This window comes from Belonocnema kinseyi, chromosome 2, assembly GCF_010883055.1.
Source record: "Belonocnema kinseyi isolate 2016_QV_RU_SX_M_011 chromosome 2, B_treatae_v1, whole genome shotgun sequence".
In the NCBI taxonomy this organism is placed as follows: Eukaryota; Metazoa; Arthropoda; class Insecta; order Hymenoptera; family Cynipidae; genus Belonocnema; species Belonocnema kinseyi.
The window spans coordinates 40,185,771-40,206,842 of record NC_046658.1 but is presented as its reverse complement, the minus strand read 5'-3'; the positions used below and the strand labels follow the sequence as shown (position 1 = coordinate 40,206,842).

General features: G+C 34.5%; 2 protein-coding genes across 2 annotated transcripts in view; one reads left to right on the top strand and one right to left on the bottom strand.

Moving 5' to 3' along the window:
* The window catches only part of LOC117167316 (spermine oxidase-like), a 41,684-nt gene that overhangs the window by 6,042 nt on the left and 14,570 nt on the right, over window positions 1-21,072 (bottom strand). The window lies entirely within an intron of this gene.
* LOC117167317 overlaps window positions 893-21,072 on the top strand; it is a 22,369-nt gene continuing 2,189 nt past the window's right edge. Inside the window, exons 1-4 of the mRNA XM_033352155.1 lie at window positions 893-1,211; window positions 1,320-1,563; window positions 1,650-1,842; window positions 13,153-13,304. Coding sequence (XP_033208046.1) covers window positions 1,198-1,211; window positions 1,320-1,563; window positions 1,650-1,842; window positions 13,153-13,304 — 603 coding nt within the window. The 5' untranslated portion in view covers window positions 893-1,197. The remainder of the gene's footprint in view (window positions 1,212-1,319; window positions 1,564-1,649; window positions 1,843-13,152; window positions 13,305-21,072) is intronic.

Genomic DNA, 21,072 nt, shown 5'->3' with positions numbered 1-21,072 from the left:
ATAATTTTTTCTTATCATTCACTAGGAAAAACTGTACATCGAAAAAAATTTCCATTATTTTCGAAGTAATTCGGAAATTTTTTGAAATTTTCAAAAATTTGAATTTTCAAATCAAAAAAGGGAACAGAAGGTATTACCGATTTCAAAATTTATTTATTATTTTTTTCGGATGCCAACCCACAAATATTTTTCGCTCAGCTCAAACAATTCGACTAATTTGATCATTTTCACGCCGCCCTACTATATACATTTACATATTTGAGGCGTAAGAGAAAAAAACGAGATAAGTCGATCAAAAAAAAATAAAAATTATTTTTTTCCATATGTTACGAATATCATTAATTTGATTTAATATATTTTTTTATTTCATACGCAAATACGAACTTGTAAATTTATATCATTAGAACATAATAAATCAGTAAAGTATGTGATGAATAAAAAGTGGATAAATCCATTTTCATTTTGTTAATAGCTGCAAGACAGTATTAAATTAAAAAGATTTATCCTCATTTCTTTTACTTAACAGCCCGGTAGAATATAACAGCCTATTTCAAGTTTCAATTCGATCAATGGATTTCACGTTATAATATATCCTCAAATATTGAGAAATGAACTCAAGCGGATTTATCACGTTATTTTCTCTTACTTCTCGATTATTGTTTAAAAGTTCATTGTATGATTTAAAATTATTATTTGATTATTGTAACGCAACATTAGCTGCCACTTTTGTAATAGCACACCGATCTCAAAATAAATTGATTATGAACGAGTTAAAATATCAAGTTTTCAAATTGAGCGGGTATGAGTCAATTACACGCTTCTGAATCACTGACCTTGAGAGAATCAGTGGAGGGGATCACGAGGAAAGTAGGCTGAATGGAACAGAAGTTGACAGTTCAGTTTACACAATTTCACACAATTGCGCATCAGATAAGTAAAAAGCTCGCAGACTTCTGTCCTATGTGTACAAAACATAACCCGAGATCCGTACAATATTTGTGTTATACTTAAAAATTCCAATTTTAATACTTAGAATAGTACATTTTTACGTTACTTTTATAAAAATTGTATAACTGTCTGAAGACAATGAAATACAGTAAAATATGCAGTTGAAGATTATAAGAAAACAGCTCTATTTTAAAGAAAGAAATTCATTACATTTACGCGATTCTAATCGACCAAGTGCCAAAGCCGAAAATGTTTTCTCCCAGGTAAGAAAAATGTTGATATTTTTAATTCCCTTCAAACAAACACCGCCAGGTACCCCATGGGAGAGAACGCTATCCAGGCGGTATATGTGAATAATTTAATGATTTCAGGAAATTCGATCCTGAGCTCGAAAAGCTAAGGGATGAAGTTAGTGGTCCCCCAAATTTAGACACAGTTTTGTTACGCATTCAGAAACTTTCGTCTCAAGTCCATGCTTCTTATCTCTTTGAGAATGAAGGAAAACCTATTTTGCAAAAACTATGTTTGTTACTCAGTGCAACTTCCACAGGAAAAATGTACGCCGACTGGAAAGACTTTGCAGCGCACTTGGGTCTCTTGGGAGAGCAAATACGAGTAAGATTTTACAAATTCAAAATTATGCATAAGAAACCAATATTTAATTGTGGATAGTATAGACAATTATAAATGATGAACTTTAGTGCATAGACCACGACTTCAAAGGATTAGAAGATCCGACATATTACGTTTTACTGACATATGTACAATCTCCTGAAGCGACACTTGACAAAATTCTAACAACGTTGACCAAAATAGAGCGAATGGATATTATCAACCGTATTAAAGACTCTGTAACTGATTTCATTGGCAATCTATTTTCCAATAAAAGCACAGGTAATATAATTTTCTTCAATAAGTTTTTTTTCAATCTAGTAATAGTTTATGTTTGTTTATGTAAGAAAAGAAGAATTTATCATAAAATATACTCAAAAATGAAACAAATGAATTGTAATAAAAAATTCACATTAAAAACTTGATCAAACATTTTTAAACGTTTATCGAACTGCAAGTTTCTAATTCTTTTTCAAGAGATTCCTGATTTTTGATAGAAATCTATAATTTTTAAACAGAAACGAAGATAACGACCAAAGTTTGTGATAAATACACAATTAATCACAAGTAAATAAAATTTATTGAGTTTATTAAAAATACGGAAAAAAGAAGTTTAAAAATATAATATTTTTAATTTAGAGGATTGTGTTCTTGATTTGTTTCGATTTAATTGACTCCACTTGGCAACGGAAAGCGAACTCACCGTTTAAGATCTCCACTTTAAATTAAAGGAAGATCTCAATGACGAGTTTAAAAAAAAAAAGTAAACTGAAATATACTCTTGAACTCTTATAATTTAACGTAACACTCTAATTGATTTTGATGAACTAGTATTTCCTTATATTTACTGGTTCCGAGATGGGTCAGTCCTGGATTCTCATTTAGATTCGCCAATGGATTTGGGACCCCCCCCCCCCTCTAGATTAGGATCGTGTCAAATTCGGACTTCCAGTCACCCGGCAGGGCGTACAAATCAGTAAAAGTGATTCACCCTACAGCAAGTAGTGGGAGATACTGCAGTAAAGCCCTGTAGCTAATGGTGACAATCCCCTGGGTTGTTGCGGATTTTTATGCGGTGAGCTTTATATTTTAGAGGGACTTGAACTATAAAAAAAATTTTTCCTGTTCGAACGTTTTCAAAATATTGAAAAGCATATAACTTTTGTAATTTTTATCGAATTCAAAAATGTCCTAAGGATAATTTGCAAGTCTTTTTGTCGTGTACAAAAAAAATTTGACAAAAATTTCTAAAACTCGTAAGATTTTTTTGTTCAAAATTTGAAAAAACTAACCTTTTGAATTTTTGTCTAATCGAAAAATTTCAAAACCAGAGATCGAAAATTTGGACGATTGCATTACACTCTCATACACGATAATACAAAAAATGTTGAAAAACGATGCAGGCCAACAACATTTGACGAACGTTTAAAATTGAATTTAAATATGCATATCGAAACGAAATGTCCACATTTTTAAAGAAAAATTGTTAGAAACTACGCATCGTAAGCACATAAAAATATTTCTTGAGAAAATGGAATACCATAAGTTACGGTCTTAAGTGCCCAACACACAGAACTCAAGAAGAAAACTTTAATTATACTTTCAAGATTGGAAATCAATATTATTATTGATGATATCGATGAAAAGAGAAACATATTATTTTTCATAAAAAATTGCAAAACAAATAATTGCATTTGGTAATGGGATGAAGACATTCTTATTATTATCAACTTCGTTGATAATATGCATGAAAGTTGGTGTGAAGATTCGCTTTGACATAAAAAAAGTATTTAAATGCTTTACCAAAAGATTATCTTCTATTTTTCCATGTTTTCCAACGTTCTCAAAACATTTATATTAATTTTTTATCAAAATTACTATTTTACTTTGTCACTTTTTAAATATAGGCTGCGTATAGTTTTTATATTAATTGTTAATGATGAGGCCGAGAAACGAATATTCATATAGAAAATATACAATAGCAAATATATCAATATTCAAAATTAAAAAAAAAGAATTAAACTTTTCGATAATTTTGCAGAAATAAAGTGATAAAAAATGCATGTGTCTATTTTTATTGTTCTTAATTTTTGTTCATAGAAAAATCGCTTAAACATTGTACATGGTACTTATACAAAAGGTTAAAATACTTCATTAAAACAATGCATATTATATGCAAATGTTTCAAAAACAGCGGATAGCCTAGCTGCTAAATCGGAGATATCCTTCATACGTTGGCTCACCGCTCTCCCGGTTTCTCCAATATAGACTTTGCTACAATAACAAAGGATTTTATATACTTCCGGATCACTGAGATGTGTCTGTTTGTCTTTAGGGCTGTTTAGAAGTTGTCCTATTTTCGCAGGTGATTTAAATATGGCTTTGACGTTATGTTTGTTGATAATTCTTTCTACTTGTTCTGTGACACCTTGGATGTAGGATAGCATAGTGGTCGTTTTTCTCTCTCTTTCTGAAGCAGGTTATGTTGACTTGTTTTTTTAATGTATTTTCTTATTGATTCATAAATTTGTTTTTTTGCGTAATCGTTATGTATTACGTTTTGTTCAATGTTTTATCATTCCTTTTGTAATTTACTTTAGCTGTTTTGCAGACAGCTCTGTATACAATGGAATTGATGACCGATAGTTTTTGAGATGGGTGGTGGTGGAACCAGGCATGTAGGCATCTGTTTGTACGGGTGGGTTTTCTGTAAACTTTATGTCTTAATGTGTTATCAGATTTTTTTTAAACTAGTACGTCCAAGAGGCTTCCGGTTGGGGCGCGAACGGTAAACACGCGTTGGGTTTCGGTGTGCGAAAATTTGTCCGAGAAACCGAGGGAAGTGCGGAGCCGGGAGTGAAAACTTGTTTATTCAATAGCTAAATAAGTTATTGGCCCCGGAGAGTGTTATTAAAAGTTTTGCAAAAGTGAAAGTAGGAAAATTTGGTAAAAAATTTAGGCTTTTTCAGACTACGCTATGGAAGCCGTCGAGATTAGTTCTCCAGGCTACACCGAGAGGGAGCCAGCGGACATAGCGGAAAGACCAATGAATAAAGAGACACAGCTAATGCTAAGAGTGTAAGCAGTATGGAGAGCTTTATAGTGAAAAATGTGAAAAGTTTGGCAATGTCTTTTGTGGTGGGAGAAAACGAAGGGGCATTCGAGAGAAGTCATAGAACGACCAGATCGCCAGAGAGGTCAAAGGATAGCGAACGAAGGCAGAACGAAATAAGAAGGACAACCCAAGATAGTTTCACAGACAGCGAAGAACTGGTAAATGACAAAAAAGGGATGAGTTAGATAAATTGAACTCAGGGACCCAGAAGGACATTTCCTCAACGTAAAAGGAAATATAGAAAAAGGAGAAGAATCGCCCTTAGGAAATACGATTCGAGAAATCATGGACAGCTGGTGGGAGGAAAAGGGAGAAAGTGAAAAAGCAGCAGCAACGGACCTTGAGAGAGCGAGGAAGAGAGAAGCAAAATGGTGTTAAGAGAGAAACAGTCTGCACAACAAAATTAATGGGTTAGAACAGAAGGTACAGGAGCTTGAGAACTCGGACAGGGACGAAAGCCTGAGAAAGGCAAAAAGTGTAAATAGTGTAGAAGAGGAGGGAACGAATGAAACTGATTAAAGGGACGAGAATGAAAACCAACATAAACAAAACAATTGGATTAAGAACCAGGAGAATAAGGAAAGAGAAAGGGATCTTAAGCACCCTGACTGGTTGGGTATAGGAGAACTAGAGACAGAAACCAAAGAATGGAAAAATAGAAGAAAATGGGTACTATTAAGAGGATTTAGGGCAACAGGGGGAGAAGGGCTGAAAAGGGAAATCACTCAAACAATTTGGAATTTGATAGGAGTAAGAATAAGAATTATATAACTAAGATTTATTGGAGGAGGGTTGTTGGCAAGTTTGGATTCCTGGGAATTCAAGAACGAATTTAATGTAAGAGAAAAGTGGTTTGAGGGGCAGCAGCACCAGAGTGGAGCACGACTTCACCAACAGGAAGAAGGAGGTCATGAGCTGGATTCAAAACGAAGTGGAAAAGGCACGGAAGCCTGGAAAGGCTTCATGAGATGGAGAATTGGAGGCTGGGAATACATCTGGAGTGAAGAAGAAAGAAAGATAGAGCAGATCCGATTTCAGAACGAGCGAACGGCAAACTATTGAAGGAGTCACATGAAATATAGCAGGGGGCTATAAAATATTATCAACGGAACAGTTTTGGAGCAATTATGACCTAATAATAATACAAGAGACGTGGTGGGAAGAAAAAAATGCGCGGGATACTGTAAGTTAATTAGACGATAACTTTATTTGGAACTTTAAAGCAGCTTCTAGAGATAAAAAAAAAAGGTAGAGCTAAAGGAGGACACCTTGTGGGTGTGTGAAAAGGGGTGAGTGAAGGGGTGAATGTATCTAAATGGGAGTATGGAATGATCATCTCGGGACGGAAGGCAAACGAGAACAATATTAGGATAATATCGCTTTACAACAATGTCGGGATGAATATTGTAAAAAATAGTATGATAGAGTTAATTGACCAATCACGACGGGCCGGCGGAGAATTAATCCTAATCGGGGATTGAAATTCGAGAATAAGAGAAGAAAAGGGGGGTGAAGAATGGGAGGGAGGGGAAATAGACGACGTTTTGTATAGAGATAGAAAATCAGAAGATAAAGTATTGAATGCGGAAGGGAGGAAACTATTATAAATGTGTGAAGAACAAGGTTTGAGAGTGTTGAATTGTAGAATAAAAGGGGATAGAGAGGGAAAATGGACGCACATCTGTGGAGATGGGGGCTCGGTTCTCGATTATATTATAGTAACAGAAAATGAAGAAGCATGTCCAATTAAAACAATACAGATTGAAACTAGAATTGAATCTGATCATTTACCGATAGGCTTTAATCTTAAAATTAATATAAAAAGTAAGTAAAAGTACTGTCACGTCCGAAATAAAAAAAGTACCAAGAAAAGGTTAAGGTGGGATGGTCAAAAGGGAGAAGTCTATGAAATAGAAAAGGGTAATCTATGGAAAGAAGAAGTAGAGAGTGAAACCTTGGAGAAGAGATGGAAAAACTTTTTGAGCTGCACTTGGAAAGCAACAAAAAAAGTAGGTTTAATTGCAAATGGTACAGGTTTAAATAAAGTAAATAAATTGAAGGGAGGATGGTTCGATAAAGAATGTGAGGAACAAAGGGGAGAATAATGGAAAAGCTTGAGAAGCTTTCTGCTGAAAAAAGGGGAGAAAGAAAGGATGGCATGGAAGGGGGAAAAAGCAAGTATAAGAAACTATGTAAAGAAAAAAAGAAGGTAAAAAAGGAAGAGAAGTGAGAAAATTAGAAACGAGTCGGGACATGACAAGTTTTTGGAAAGCGGTGGGGAATTTTAGACCAAGGAAAAAAAGGAGGGGAAGCAGGGTTAAAAAAGAAAGATGGATTAGGCATTTTAAAGGATTATTAGGAGGAGATAATGACATCTCAGACGGGAAGGGGGCAAAGGGGATAGATACATGGGGATGGCAATAAAGGTGGGGAAGAGGAAGTAGAGGACCTAAACAAGGATATAACCTTTGAGGAATTCGTTAAGAGTGTAAAAAAGATGAAAGATGGGAATGCAACAGGGGAAGATTGGGTCCCAATTGAGTTTGTGAAAGGATTACCAGAGGTCTGGGCGAAAGAATTGCATCAAATACTAAATGGGCTGTGGGTAACGGGAAAAATTATACCAGATTGGGAAAAGGTGGGAATAATACCAATATTTAAGGGAGGGGATGAGGAAGATACGGGCAACTATCGCGGTTTCGTTGTTAGATACGGGGTACAAAATATTAGCATCAATTATGGACGAAAGAATTAGAAATTGGATGGAAAAGCAAGGGCTATACACAGACAGTCAGGCAGGGTTCATGAAAAAGAGATTAACGAGGGATCACATTTTTGTGTTAAATTCCTTAATTAACAATAAGCTGAAGACAGAAAGGGGCAAGTTTTACATGGCTTTTATAGATTTCAAAAAAGCATTTGACACTGTAGATCGGAATTTACTATTTAAAAAACTACACGTGCTAGGAATCAGGGACAGAATGCTTGAGATGATCAAAGAAATTTATTAAGTAACCCTAGATCATATAATTGCAGAACAGGGAGTCACGGAAAGTTTTGAAACATCAGTAGGAGTTAAACAGGGATTCCCACTGAGCCCTACTCTATTTAATATTCTCATAGACGACATTCATGAAATTTGGAAGCAAAAAATGATGGGGGAACTGTAATCGGTAAAAATAAAATCTTTGCTTTGAAGTTCGCTGACGACCTGGCAATTGTTTCAGTTTTCCCCAAGGGATTAAAAGATATGTTGCGATCTTTGGAAGGATATGTAGCCAGGAATAAATTAGAAATAAATGTAAATAAATCGAAAATTATAGTATTCAAGAAAGGGGGCAGAAGAACAGTTGCTGAGAAGTAGAAAATATTTGGAGACGAAGTACAGATCGTAGATAAATACAAGTATCTGGGGTTTTGGTTCTCTTCGAGTGGATCGCACAGAAAACATATTAAAATTATGGTAGGTAAAATGCAAAAAGCAGCCAACGCTGATAGGGAGTAATGAAAAGAGCAAGAATAAGTGGGCTAAATCGAAGACTATACTTAATGGATGTGCTAGTAAAATCGGGAGGACTGTACGGGGTTGAAGCTTGTGGGTGTAGAAGATGGGAAGAAATAGAAAGGGTTCACGGAAACATCATCAAAATGGCTATGGGTCTAGATATGAACACTCCAGGGTACATCTGGAGAAGGAGAACTCGGCGAAATAGCATAGAAACCAAAGCGAGAAACAGAGTTTATCGATATGTGGAAGAAATTATGGAGATGGGACCTGAAAGATTACCTAAAGTCTGCTTACAAGAGGAGATAAGAGGAATACAAAACAACAATCCTTCAGTATGGAGAGAGAAATTAATAGAGTCAATGAGGGGAGTAGGAGATGGAGAAACTTTGAACTGAATTCGTGAGGGAGTGTCATCAGAGATGATAAGGGAGAATTTAAAAAAAGATTGCAGGGCGAAATGGGAGCAGGAAGTGCTAAAAAATTGGGGAAGCATAAAAAAATTTTCTTATTGCAAGTGGTACCGAAAATATAAAAAGAAAGTTGTTCTAGAGAGTTAATGGACAAATAAAGAAATAGGGTACAAGGACAAAGGAGAATGGGCTAGAATGAGGTATGAGAATGTAGGAAAGGTAGGGAATAAAGGATTTAAAGATGTAGAGTGCAGACTTTGCAGTGCAGAAGATGAAGACATACTGCACATATGGACGTGCAACAAGGCGCGGGAATTAATTGATAAAAGTTTGATTCGGAAGGTAGAAATTTGGTTGGCTGAAGGTAATATCGAGATCCAAGATAAACTTTGTAAAACTCTCGCTGCAGAACCGAGGCTAAGTCTCTGAAGGTATGCGCGGGAATTCGAGCGAATAGTGCAAGATTTGACTCAAAATAATTCGGAAAATCTGTAATATCCATCGCTAGAGAGCGTTTGTGTGGCATAAAGATGGAGCTGGACAGTTCCCATAGTATGTACCTGGAGATTCTGTTAGATTTTTTCCAAATATTTATTCCGTATGTTCAAGTATTTAAGCCTAGTAATTACGTAATTAAGTGAGATATTATCTATGTATTTAAGCTTGTGCACTGGTTAAGTGAGGGAATGTTATATGTAAACACCCGGAAAGGGTATACATATGTGAAATACATTGATTTTTTCGAATTTTTTGCAAAAAATCACATGTTTCTTTTGTTTCTCTGTAGCTCCGATCCTGATGGCCAGATATAAAAATGATCAACAAATGAATTAAAGTAGACGTAAATACGTGTAATTTCAACAACACAAAAACATTGTCCTAACTATAATAGATCGCGAGTTAGCACTTGCCAAATGTGGTCCATTTCGACCTGAATTTACAGGTAAATGCCCCGAGTTGAAAAAAGACCGAAAAATATGTATATTTGGAAGATCATTACTCGTGACATATTGGGAGTAGGAACCTTATATATTTTTTAACTTATGCAGAATTAAGTCCTCTTGAATTCAACCTCTAAGAACTTTCTTCTGTGACAACCCTGAAACGAGGGATTAAAAAAAAAACTGAATTCTGGGTATTTGATGTAAAGATTTGGAAACACCAAATCAAACCATTCTTCGACCGACAATGTAATAATGAATTGTAGAAAAATTATTTCTTCTGTCTTAGGGCAACTGCAAAATAAAACAAATTAGAGCTATCAATTCAACACCATTTATTTTTAGAACAAAAATTAAAACTTCGACGACGTTTCGACATCACTGCGTGCCTTTTTCAGAGTATTTGTTTAAGTGTTGTTGAATATGTGCTGGTATTAAGGCATCATTTCGACACCTGATTAAAAAAGTACGTTGTTCTTTCAGAATAACTAATCTACTGTTGGTATGTATCCAATATCCAATTTGTTTTCTTGTGGTAACTCCATACTTCGCACAGATGTAAGATAAATAACCCATGGTGACCAGAACGTTGCTATTGTATTTACCTGCAAATTCAAGTCGAAATGGGTCACCTTTGGCAGGTGCTAACTCGCGAACTATGATAGTTAGGACAATGTTTTTTTATGGTTGAAATTACAGGTATTTACGTCTACTTTAATTCATCTGTTGACCATTTTTAGATCTGGCCATCAGGATCCGAGCTACAGAGAAACAAAAAAACATGTGATTTTTGGCAAAAAATTGGAAAAACTCGGGGTTTTTGAAAAGGTCGTTACTCCGGGACTATAAATGATAGAACGTTTTTTTTTTTTTAGTTTCACGCAGAATATTATGTACATCAATTTTTGTAAGAACACTGTTGCCTTTCAAATGCACATGAAAGTACTAATCCAATCGAATGTGATATTTTGCACATTTTCCCAACCAAATTTCCGTATTCCGGGAGAAAATCCTGTGCACAGAACCTGACCCCATATCATGCACCCCCAAATGAAGTACTTAGAAGAAGAAAAATGACTGTCCCAGAAATGAATAACTTCGCCCTATTTTTCCGACCTGATGACTGGACTATTGTTACTACAGACAAGCAGTGATTTCTATTTTTGTAAGAGAACATTTTTCGACAATATTTCACGTCTATATTCTTCTCATACAAAAACGCGTTATAGACGTGAAATGTTATCGGGAGAAGAAAGGAGATACAACCATTGTTATTTTATTTTATTCTCCTTGAAGTATTAATCTGAATTATTATATGGAATGTTAATAATTTTCTGTTGCTGTAAGATTATCTTCACAATTAGTATTTTACAACTGACTTTCTATATAAACAACAGTAAATGTGAATCAAGAAATATTTTGGAGGCGTGTTGAAGAAAAGGTTTAATTTCACTGTAGAGCTTGACTATAAGCTTAATTTTAATCTGATTATTACTGAATTTTGATACGATCATTGGATTACCTTTGGAATGCTGCGTGCAAAAATAAGTAATGGCAAGCCCGTTACTCTCTTACTTGCACTCACGTATTTGCTTTGGTGGAAGAAGGACGTTGATAGTCGCCTGAGGCTACATGACCGTGGTCGATTCATGCCCTGGTAAATGTAGTTTGAAGGGCGCCAGGCATACGGAAGAAGATGAGATTATTTACGATGGGTGCATTATGTTTTCTACCATTTGAAGAAAAAAGTTTTGACATAGGTTCAGAAAAAGGCTGTTTTTAATATCAAAAAATTATTTCAAAATTTCGAAAATTTGCAGAAGTGTTATTAAGACATGAGGAAAGTACATGAGCAAATTCCTACTTCAAAAAATGAAAGCAACCATAAACTGCACTCGTTTTCATTGAGGCAATCGCTCACAAATGCAAACAGAATAAACTTACAAAAATGTTTAATCTTTTCAATTTTCCGGACAAACTACTCACTTAATGACAATGTGTTATATAACCTTTTTTATTTAGAAGAAGATTTACAGTGTTTTATTATATACATATTTTTGCGCTAAAAACAGCAGTTCCCTGCTGATAGAAATTTCAGAATATATACTGAAGATGCTTAGGCTCTGAGAAGCTCTAAAAAATTCTCCGCAGGCACTCAGGTAGATATATTTAAAGGACCAGGTAGCTCGTTTAAATGGTTTGAAGGCTTTAAAAAAGCAGAGAGGCTATCTCAATAGAGTAGCCGACACTCAAGGGTCCTTTGTTAAACTTTCGGTTTAAAATTTAGAATTTTTTTTTTTTCATTTTAAAGTTAACAGATTAAAACATAATAATCCGGAATCTACGGGGAAAATTGTTAATGATTTGAAGAACAATTAAAAAAGGGAGAAGAGTTAGCGACGGCCAACTACTGTAAATAAATTTGCCCACCCGGTACGTGACGAATACAATAGGACCGTGGTAATATAATGTTCCTTTTGTATTCGTCACGTACCGGGCGGGCAGAGTTATTTACAGTAGTTGGTCGTGGCTAATCCGCTCTGCCTTTTTAAATTTCTCTTCAAATTATTTACACTTTTTTTTAATTGATGAATTTTCTCATTATACTTATTTATAATTATAACTTATATACTAATATACAATGTTCTAGTGGAATTCAAAAATGTTGTCTTTTTTGGCGTATCTGATTCGATTTACGAGAAACGTTCTATTAATTCCAATTTTAAGCATTCAAAAAAAAGTTAGATATCTGAAGTCATCGAAACGCGTAGATTCCGAATTATTATGTTTTAGGCTGTTAACTATGAAATCAAAAAAAAAAATCTACTTCTAAATTTTAATCCGAAAGCTTAACAAAGAACCCTTGAGTGTCGGCTACTCTATTGAGATAGCCTCTCTGCTTGTTATTTATGCTCGTATTCTTATTTCAGTTTCTGAAAGGATATTTTAAAGTCTTCAGATCATTTAAACGAGCTACCTGAACCTTTAAAAATATCTACCTGAGTGCCTACGGAGAATTTCTCTGAGCTTCTTTGACCTAAAGAATTTTTAGTATATACTCAAAGATTCTTTTCGGTAGGGGATAGCCTCAAACGAGCCAGGCCATTTCCCCTGAGAATACTAAGATTTCTATCGGTAAGGTTTCCAAGGGAAATCCAAAAGCATGAAATATGCCGCCATGTTTCAAGATTCTTTAAATGGCTTTTCACAATTAAGTTGATTGTTATAAATTTTTTCCATTTGAGCCCCCTCATTCAACTCTAACAAAGCATCCAGGGGTGACTGTTGTCACCTTCAACGCTTGCGGCCGCTATTTAAGTATAACAACGGTAAAATACGAACACCACACTACACCATGCACTTCCTTTTGTACCTACAATATCATCGCAACAGAGTTTAAACATTGTATACAATTAACTTATAACATCCTCATCTCAACCGTCAGTTGACTTAGCCCGTGGCTATGGTGAAAAACTAGGTTCACCCGAGAACAAGTTAAATAAATAAATAATAATAATTTTATACGATGAGAGCTATAACATTTAGTATAGAAGTGTATTAATCAGAGTTGAGAAGTCGTTATTTCTAAATTAATTTTTAAAACATATGCTTTTACAGACCACAATATGGAAATACTTCGACCAAAAATTACTCCAAAAGCACCTTTAGTTTTAAGTCCAATGTTGCAAATTATTGTGGCTCCCAATGAACTTATAAATACATCACAAGGTGTTTCACATATCACACGAAATGATAATAAGAGGAGAAACGTAAGTAATATTTGTATACTGAATATGTCATCTGAACTTGAATTTATTTATTCAAATTATATTTACATGTTAGAATAATTTAGGAGTTAGTGAATAAAACTCAGTAAATACAATGTTTGAGAAAATTGAGATCATAATATTGTTTCTATAAGTTAAGAGTGCCTATCATCAATTCGATTATTAAACTTGAGTTGGCGAAAAAAAAAGTTTTTTTCTCCAACTCACCTTGCATCCATAAAATAAAATTTATTTTTTATTTCCGGCTGAATATATAGTGTAATAAAGTTCAACCATTATAGTTTTGAGCAATCATCACCTAACCCTAGATATTGATTGCTACTAAAGTATTAATTTGGTTTAAAATGAAGGGAGCATTTTTAGACACAAGCGTAATAAAGTTCAATGAATATAATTTAAAAATCGAAATTACAGTATTACAATTGGTTTATGCAGATCATAAAAATATTGCTACTTTTCACAAAATGCCATACATATAATATACCTATTAATAGACAAACGTTTATTTTTCGGCCTGCTGGCCTTAAAAAATTGACTAGCTTACATTTGCATTTTTTTACTGAATTTTCTTACAGCTATTTCTAAAAAATTACCATCCATCCACACCTTATAACTAATCCGCTCGCTCCTATATCCTAACCTTCTTCGCTGCGCCTCGCCTCGCACATATGTCTCTCTTTCCTCGCTATGCCTCGCATTGCCATTCTCTGTCTCCGCGGCTAAAGCCTAATAGACCGTGGGCTTACAACGTAAAATGGCAACGTGATACGGATAAGGCCAATTTTCACCTGAGATGTTCGTCTGATGATGATGAGGAACGTAAAAATGGGTGCCTGACAGGTGTGAGTGGATGCGTTTACCGGTGGCGACCCGCCAAAGGTGCGAATTTTTGACATTTAACTAACGTGACTTGGATACGGTTGAAAATTAGTGTACATGTAGGGGCTGACATTAGAAATAGCACCTGCGCATTGCCAGGCACTTACCTGGATGCAAAAGTGTTGCCAGGCGGCTTCGAGTCTGATCACTTTCGTCAAACTCAAGTCAGCAGACTCCCCGCAGGGTGATGAATGACACGGAACGAATGAATGCCGGGCATTGTTACAAGATTTCGGCCAGTTAGAAAAACTAACATTATGAATTCATTGATTAATTCAATTTTAATTAACAGAATTAATTAATTTATATAACTACAATAAATTGAAAAAAAGATTCATCAAAATCGGTTAATACTTGCAGTAATAACGTGGTAGTTTGTAAAAAACGAATATTCTGTTTTGAATTTGTAGACCGCATGATTGAATATTTTTGACTCATTTTTTGCATACGCCATCTAAATTCTCATATCTTGAAGCACGTAGAGCCTTTTTTTTTTAATAAAATCGTTACATTATAGATTATACGTGCCGAAAATACATATACAGCTAAGACTGCGTGCTACTACTACTGTTCTTTCCGTTTTGATTATTAAACCAAATATAAACATTTTATCGAAAAAATGACTCTGCTTGCTTTAAGATATGGTTACTTAGATGAGGCATGCCAAAAATTAGACAACAATATTCAACCGTGCGGGCTCAAAATTCAGACGCGATTGTCATTCTGATATCCGCAATAGCGACAAAATAACACTTTCATTATTATTAGCAGTGTTGGGTAGTAACTTGTTACAAGTAACTAAGTTACTAAAAAGTTTCGTTATTTGTAACTTTTAGGGTAACTTAGTTACTTTTTTAAAAGTAACTTGTAACGTAAATTAGTTACGATTTTTGCAGTGACTTGTAACTTAATTTTAGTTACTTCACAGTTATTTTGTGTACTTTATATTCCAATTTCCAAAAATAAATTAATGTTCACTTGGCGAAATATCTGTCTAGTTTTTTATTTACTAAACCAATCTCTTTTTTTCAAATTATTATTTTGATTAATTATTAATATTTTTATTGTAATAATATTATAATAATAAATAATTTTATTAATCTTATATTAATTATTTTTATTTTTAAATTAAGGAAAAGAAAGAAGTAACTTTTTAGGTAACTTGAAGTTACTTTATTTAGTAACTGTAACTAGTTACAGTTTCCCGGGGAGGAATAATTCTTCATACCTCTCAATACTTTCTTCACCTCCTCGGCAGTGATGGATGGGCATTCTTCCTGAGACATTATGAGGGAATTGTACAGTTCCTTAAAGCTAAATTTCTCTGAGTCTTCTTTCAGTGAATAACGAACTTTTCTCCAAAATGTTTCAACCTCCTCTGGTTTGGGCGGATGGTCGACAGTAACTGGAAGGTCTTTGAAAAGTCGAGATGGGTCAGAGAAAAACTGTTGGTTTTCACTGACCCACCTCTTACTTCGCTCTAAATTTCTCCTAGCGTCGGATAGAATTCGTGTTAGGTCAACCATATACTACCTGATGGTCAGCAGCTTTGACTTGAACAGTGTTTGATAACGGATTCGCATTGCGCGCGCGAATTGTCAAACCTTGTTGGTGAATGTTCTGCCAGATGTTAAGTAGTCAATCACACACTAAATTCGGGACGCGTACTGTCTTGCTCAGCCTATCTTTGTGGTAAGGTGATGCATTCGTCTTTTGGTCTTATGATCAGCCGTTGGTTTTATTTTACTTTTTTGCATTTGCCAAAGCTCTCGCTGCATTATATACAGCACAAGGAATATTCCAGAGTTCGGATTCTTCGGAAAAATCTCCACGAAGCTCGTCACCCAGTTGAGCCAGATTTTTAGGCTTGAAAGAAACCTGAATGTTGATCTTTCACCGGGTCCTGAAGTATCGCTCTTCCTCTATTGGATGCTTTCTCGCGGTTGGTTTCAGCGTCGCCTCTCTTTTTTTGTTGCCTTTTTCTAATGTATTTTATATGGATGGCCTAAAGATCTATGTCTCTGGTGCAAGCAAATTTCAGCTTTCTTTAAATATCTTAAAGGAGTACACAGGAGAGATTAGTATGGACTTTTGATTAGACAAATGTGCCAAAATTAATCTAAAGAAACGAAATATAACTGGCGTTCCCAATGACCCTGAGGTTATAGTGTAAGTGTTATTAAATATATTGACACTGGAGAACCTAATAGCCTGAGATACCTAGGAGCACCTGACAGATTTTGTAATCCAATCTGTAGGCGTTGAATAAAATATCATCGAATATTTTGGTCATCCCGGTTCTACTTTACTCGTTTGGAGTAGTTTCATGGATGAAGCATGTACTTATAGGTCTCGATATCGTCACGAGTAAGCTCGTGCATTGGCAGAAGAGCTTGCATACCAATTTGTCCATTCCGTGATTAAACATCCCACGGCGTCAAGGCGGGCGCGAACTTCTGAATCTCTAATTTCTTCATAACCTAATTATCCTAGATGTAAATTACATCGCCGCAAATGGGTGAAATCTTCTAAGAATGGTCAGGCAGTACGAGATGATTTGCACAGAACCCTTTCTTTACAAAGCCGCGGGGCAGGTAGACGAGACCCTTCGCCTGAATTTTAACATCAGGAGTGGGGAAAGTGCATTACCCCATCTCGATGGCTCATTTCTAAAAGCCGAGAGAAAGAAAGCAGGACTGCTTTACCGAATGCTCCGTAGGAGATACAGTCAATGTTGATAAATCAGTCTCGACCTTGTATTTATGTTAGATCACTCAATCAGTCGTCGATTGGAAATGTCAGTTACAAAATTTAGTTGTACATCTATAACTGACCTTTCCAATCGACGACTCATTGAGTGATACAGTCAATGGCCTAAAACGCGAAGTGCCACATTTTCTGGAACTACGTTTTTCGAACAGCAGTCTCCTATATTCGTGATCGAATTCTCGGCTCCGGTCGACTACGACATCAGTGTCAAGGAAAAGGAGAAGAGGTATCAAGACCTTAAAACGGAGATGCAGTGAATATATCAAAAATAGTTGATTAAAGTAATTTTCCTTCTGATTGATGCTCTCTGCGGGGCGAATTAATCACTGGTTCTTAACCTCAATGCCATACGCGCATGTTAAAAACATGCCGAGGCATTTGCGAGATGGATACAGAAGGCTGTCATCTTTGGGTCGCTCAGTCTCCTCAAGACATACGAGGGTTGCGCCAGCCTTTCGTTGCGATTGTTGTACCCTGTGGCCACCCATCTCACGATCCTGAGAAGTGGCTATAGGTGTAGTTTTCTGCCAGATTACGAAATAACTGTTCCAAAAAAGTATACAGCTTTTAATTTTTACTCGATTTACAAACTCATTGTATTAATTGAAGAAAAGTCAATGTTCAAGACGTCTGTGGAACACAATGTTTTAATTTATTTTTAATATTATTTATTTAACGCACTGTGTAGCAAAAAGTTAAACGATGTTTAACATTGATTTTCTCGATACACGATAATTGGTTTAGATCAAACATTTTACATTCTCATTCAGCAACTTTATATCTTACGAGCATATTTTGATTTTCAAAAAAAATTGAAATTTCGATTTTTAATCGCTAACCAAAACATATTTTGAAATCCCATGCAATTTTATTCTTAAATTTCTTGGTCGATTTTCTCGGTATTGCTTAAGTTTTTTACATCAAATATTTTTACTCGTATTGAGATAGTTAATATCTTGGAACCATCTATTTATTTTTATGTTAACTGAAAATCGAATTATTTATAGCAATCCGCAGCTGAGCCTACAAAAATTTTAGGTTAGTGCCACTTTGAGATTGTCAACTTCCACATCTATCACCTTAAACCTGGATACATTTTTTTAATCAAACTGTTTTGGTCTTAATTCAACGACACTTCAGCTTGGGCGTCAACTTTTATTTAATCTTTAGAAAGCGATTTCGCTTTTTCGCGCGACTGTTGGTTCTCGCGCTCGATTATGAATTTACCTCTCGCTACGCGTTCGATCTTTGTGCACAGGCATTTTAAAACTAAAGGTGAAAGCATCGGCAACAGTAATTTGGTCATTGGGAATTCCCTTTTTTTAAAGCTCCTTCGGCTTTAACGAACACATTCTTATCACGTATCTCGTGCTTCGCACTCGAGCTTATCCCTGAAATTTTATATCATTCCCATAAATGTATATTATTTTAATTTATAACTTGCATTGGTATTAAAACAGACGTAGTTTCATTGCCCCGTTTAAAAAAATGCGCATTCTTTTAAAAAGTTTTATTATTAAACATTTTATTATTTATCTTAATTATTCGATATTTTTTGAAATACTGTGCAATTGTTGAATGAAAAAATGTAATTTTTGGACTTTCCATTATTTCGTATGCTGTCAAAATTTGAATTTTTCATTTTTCAAGAAAATTTAAAAAGTTGTTGTGATAATCGTAGGGCATTTAAAAATCAAACTTTTTCTTCTCTTGACTTTTTTTCATATCGTCCAAATTTTGAAAAAAGTTGTCTCAAAAATATTTTAAATGCGCTCACTTTTTGCATTTTTATCCAAAATGACTGTCTATCGAACTTGACCTTCAGGTTAGGACACTAAAACAGTGTAACAAAGGCCAATATAATAGAATGATTTTTTCAAAAGTTATCGTGCTCAGAGGCAGATAGACATACATACAGACCGACAGGCAGACACCTTCTCTGATGAAAAATGTAAAAAAAATTAATAACCATTTTTTTGCTCTGCTTTTGGTGAACAAATGTTATCTATTTAATTTTTCTTAGCTTGTGCCATGTGTCGAAAAATTTAATTTTTGTATTTTTAATGTTTTTTTTTTTGTAAATAAAACGAAAACTGCGTGTCCTATAAAAAAGTGATTAATAACAAATTTGTAAATATATTTTGGGTGCACAATGTTTGTCGTATCATTTTTTTCGAAAAAATTCAAAAAGTTGTTATGATAATCTTGTAGGGCTATCAAAAATTAACATTTATCTTTTCATGTACTATTAACAAATGTTCAGAGAATTTTTGAATCATGAAAAAATGTGGTCTCAACAATTTTCAAAATAAACTCACTTTTAGAATTTGTATCCAAAATGGTTGACTAACGAACTTGGGATTTAGCTTAGGACACTAAAAGAGTGCACCAAAAGCCAACCTAATAGATTAATTTTTTCAACAGTTTTCATGCTCACAGACAGGCAGACATAAAGACAGGCACAAATCTAATACCTGCTCTGATGAGAATGTAAAAATGTTTTATTTGTCATGAATAATTTTTTGATAGTTCTGTTTCTGGTTTTGATCGCAAAGAATAGCATTAAAAACATTTAAAAAATTTAATTTTTTGAAACCCCACATGAGAGGAAAAAGAAATTAAAAGAAAATTTGTGATGAGAATGTTCCCACGCAGCGGGCAGATTTTTTTACGGTTATTGATATTTTTCCTGATTAAAGCAAAAACTGCGCATCCTTTCAAAAAGTGATTGATTACAAATTTGTTGATCTTTTTCAAATGCCCAATTTTCTTCTGCTGACCTTTTACCGTATTTTGCATAGTTTGGCCGAAAAATGTCATTTTTGAATTTTTCATTACTTTTCACGCTGACGAAAATGAGAATTTTTCATTTTTCAAGAAAATTCAAAAAAGTGTTATTGAAAATCTGGTAGAGCATTCAAAAAGCAACATTTTTCATATCGTGCGTTATTTGGCTTAGAATGTTAATTTTCGTGTATTTTTTCAAATTTTGTAAATGCTATAACTCTGATAATTTTGGGTTATATGAAAAAAGTCATTGAGATGAATTTTTCGACTTTTCGAATACTATCAATAACCACACAGAAAATTTTTTAATTTTGAAAAAAGTGGTCTCGAAAATATTCAAAATGTGCCCACTTTTTGAATTGATATTCAAAGTGGTTGGCTAACGAACTTGACAATTATTTTAGGATAATAACGAGTGTACCAAAGGCCAATCTAATAGATTAATTTTTTCAAAAGTTATTGTGGAAACAGGCAGACAGACACATTCATAAGAACCTGTTTTTCGAGTTCAGGGGTCTCGAAACGTGGACGTTTGACAAAAACGGGGGAGGGGGTCAAATTTTAAACAAATCTAATAGCTTCTCTGATGAGAATGTAAAAATCGCCCTCAGTTTGCATTTAACAAGACTGATTCGAAATCTTTCTACCTGTTCAGCGATGTTTCTCGTATCTCGGTGAAAATTTTGTTGTGTTTAAAGAGTAACAAATATCGATAAAATCACTGTTGTCAATGCTTAGATTTAAAAAAATTTTTAATTAAAAAATATTAATAACTGTAGTCACCAGAATTGTTAATGTAAGAAAAAAGACTTAAAAGGAGATACCGAGACGAATCAAGATTTAATTGAGCAAGCTCAGTACACCGATAAAGTTCGGACAAAGAAAAAGTGGATAAAATTGTATATCTTTCTGTAAATTGAGTAATTATTTAATTGCACAAAAATGGCTACAAAAGGAGGGTAAATTTTTTGGTCATAAACAAATAGAATAACTTTGAGGCCGTTCATAAACCTCGTGACGCGAATTACTCGACAAAATTGCCCCCCCCCCCTATGACACTTTCAAAGTGATTCCCCCCCCCCCACTCCAACTCTCAAAAATGATAATCGCAGTTTTGCTTTTCAACATTATATTTTTTTCTAATACATTCCATTGTACAAAAAAGAAGCTTTACCAGTAGAGCGAAACCGCGCGATTTTTGAAAGAAAATCAAAATTCGGTATATTTTTTCGGGAATTCAACCAAGAAGTTCTTTTGATGTTAAATAAGAACAAATTTAGGTATTTCACGTGACTTTTCAACAAAACCCCTTTCC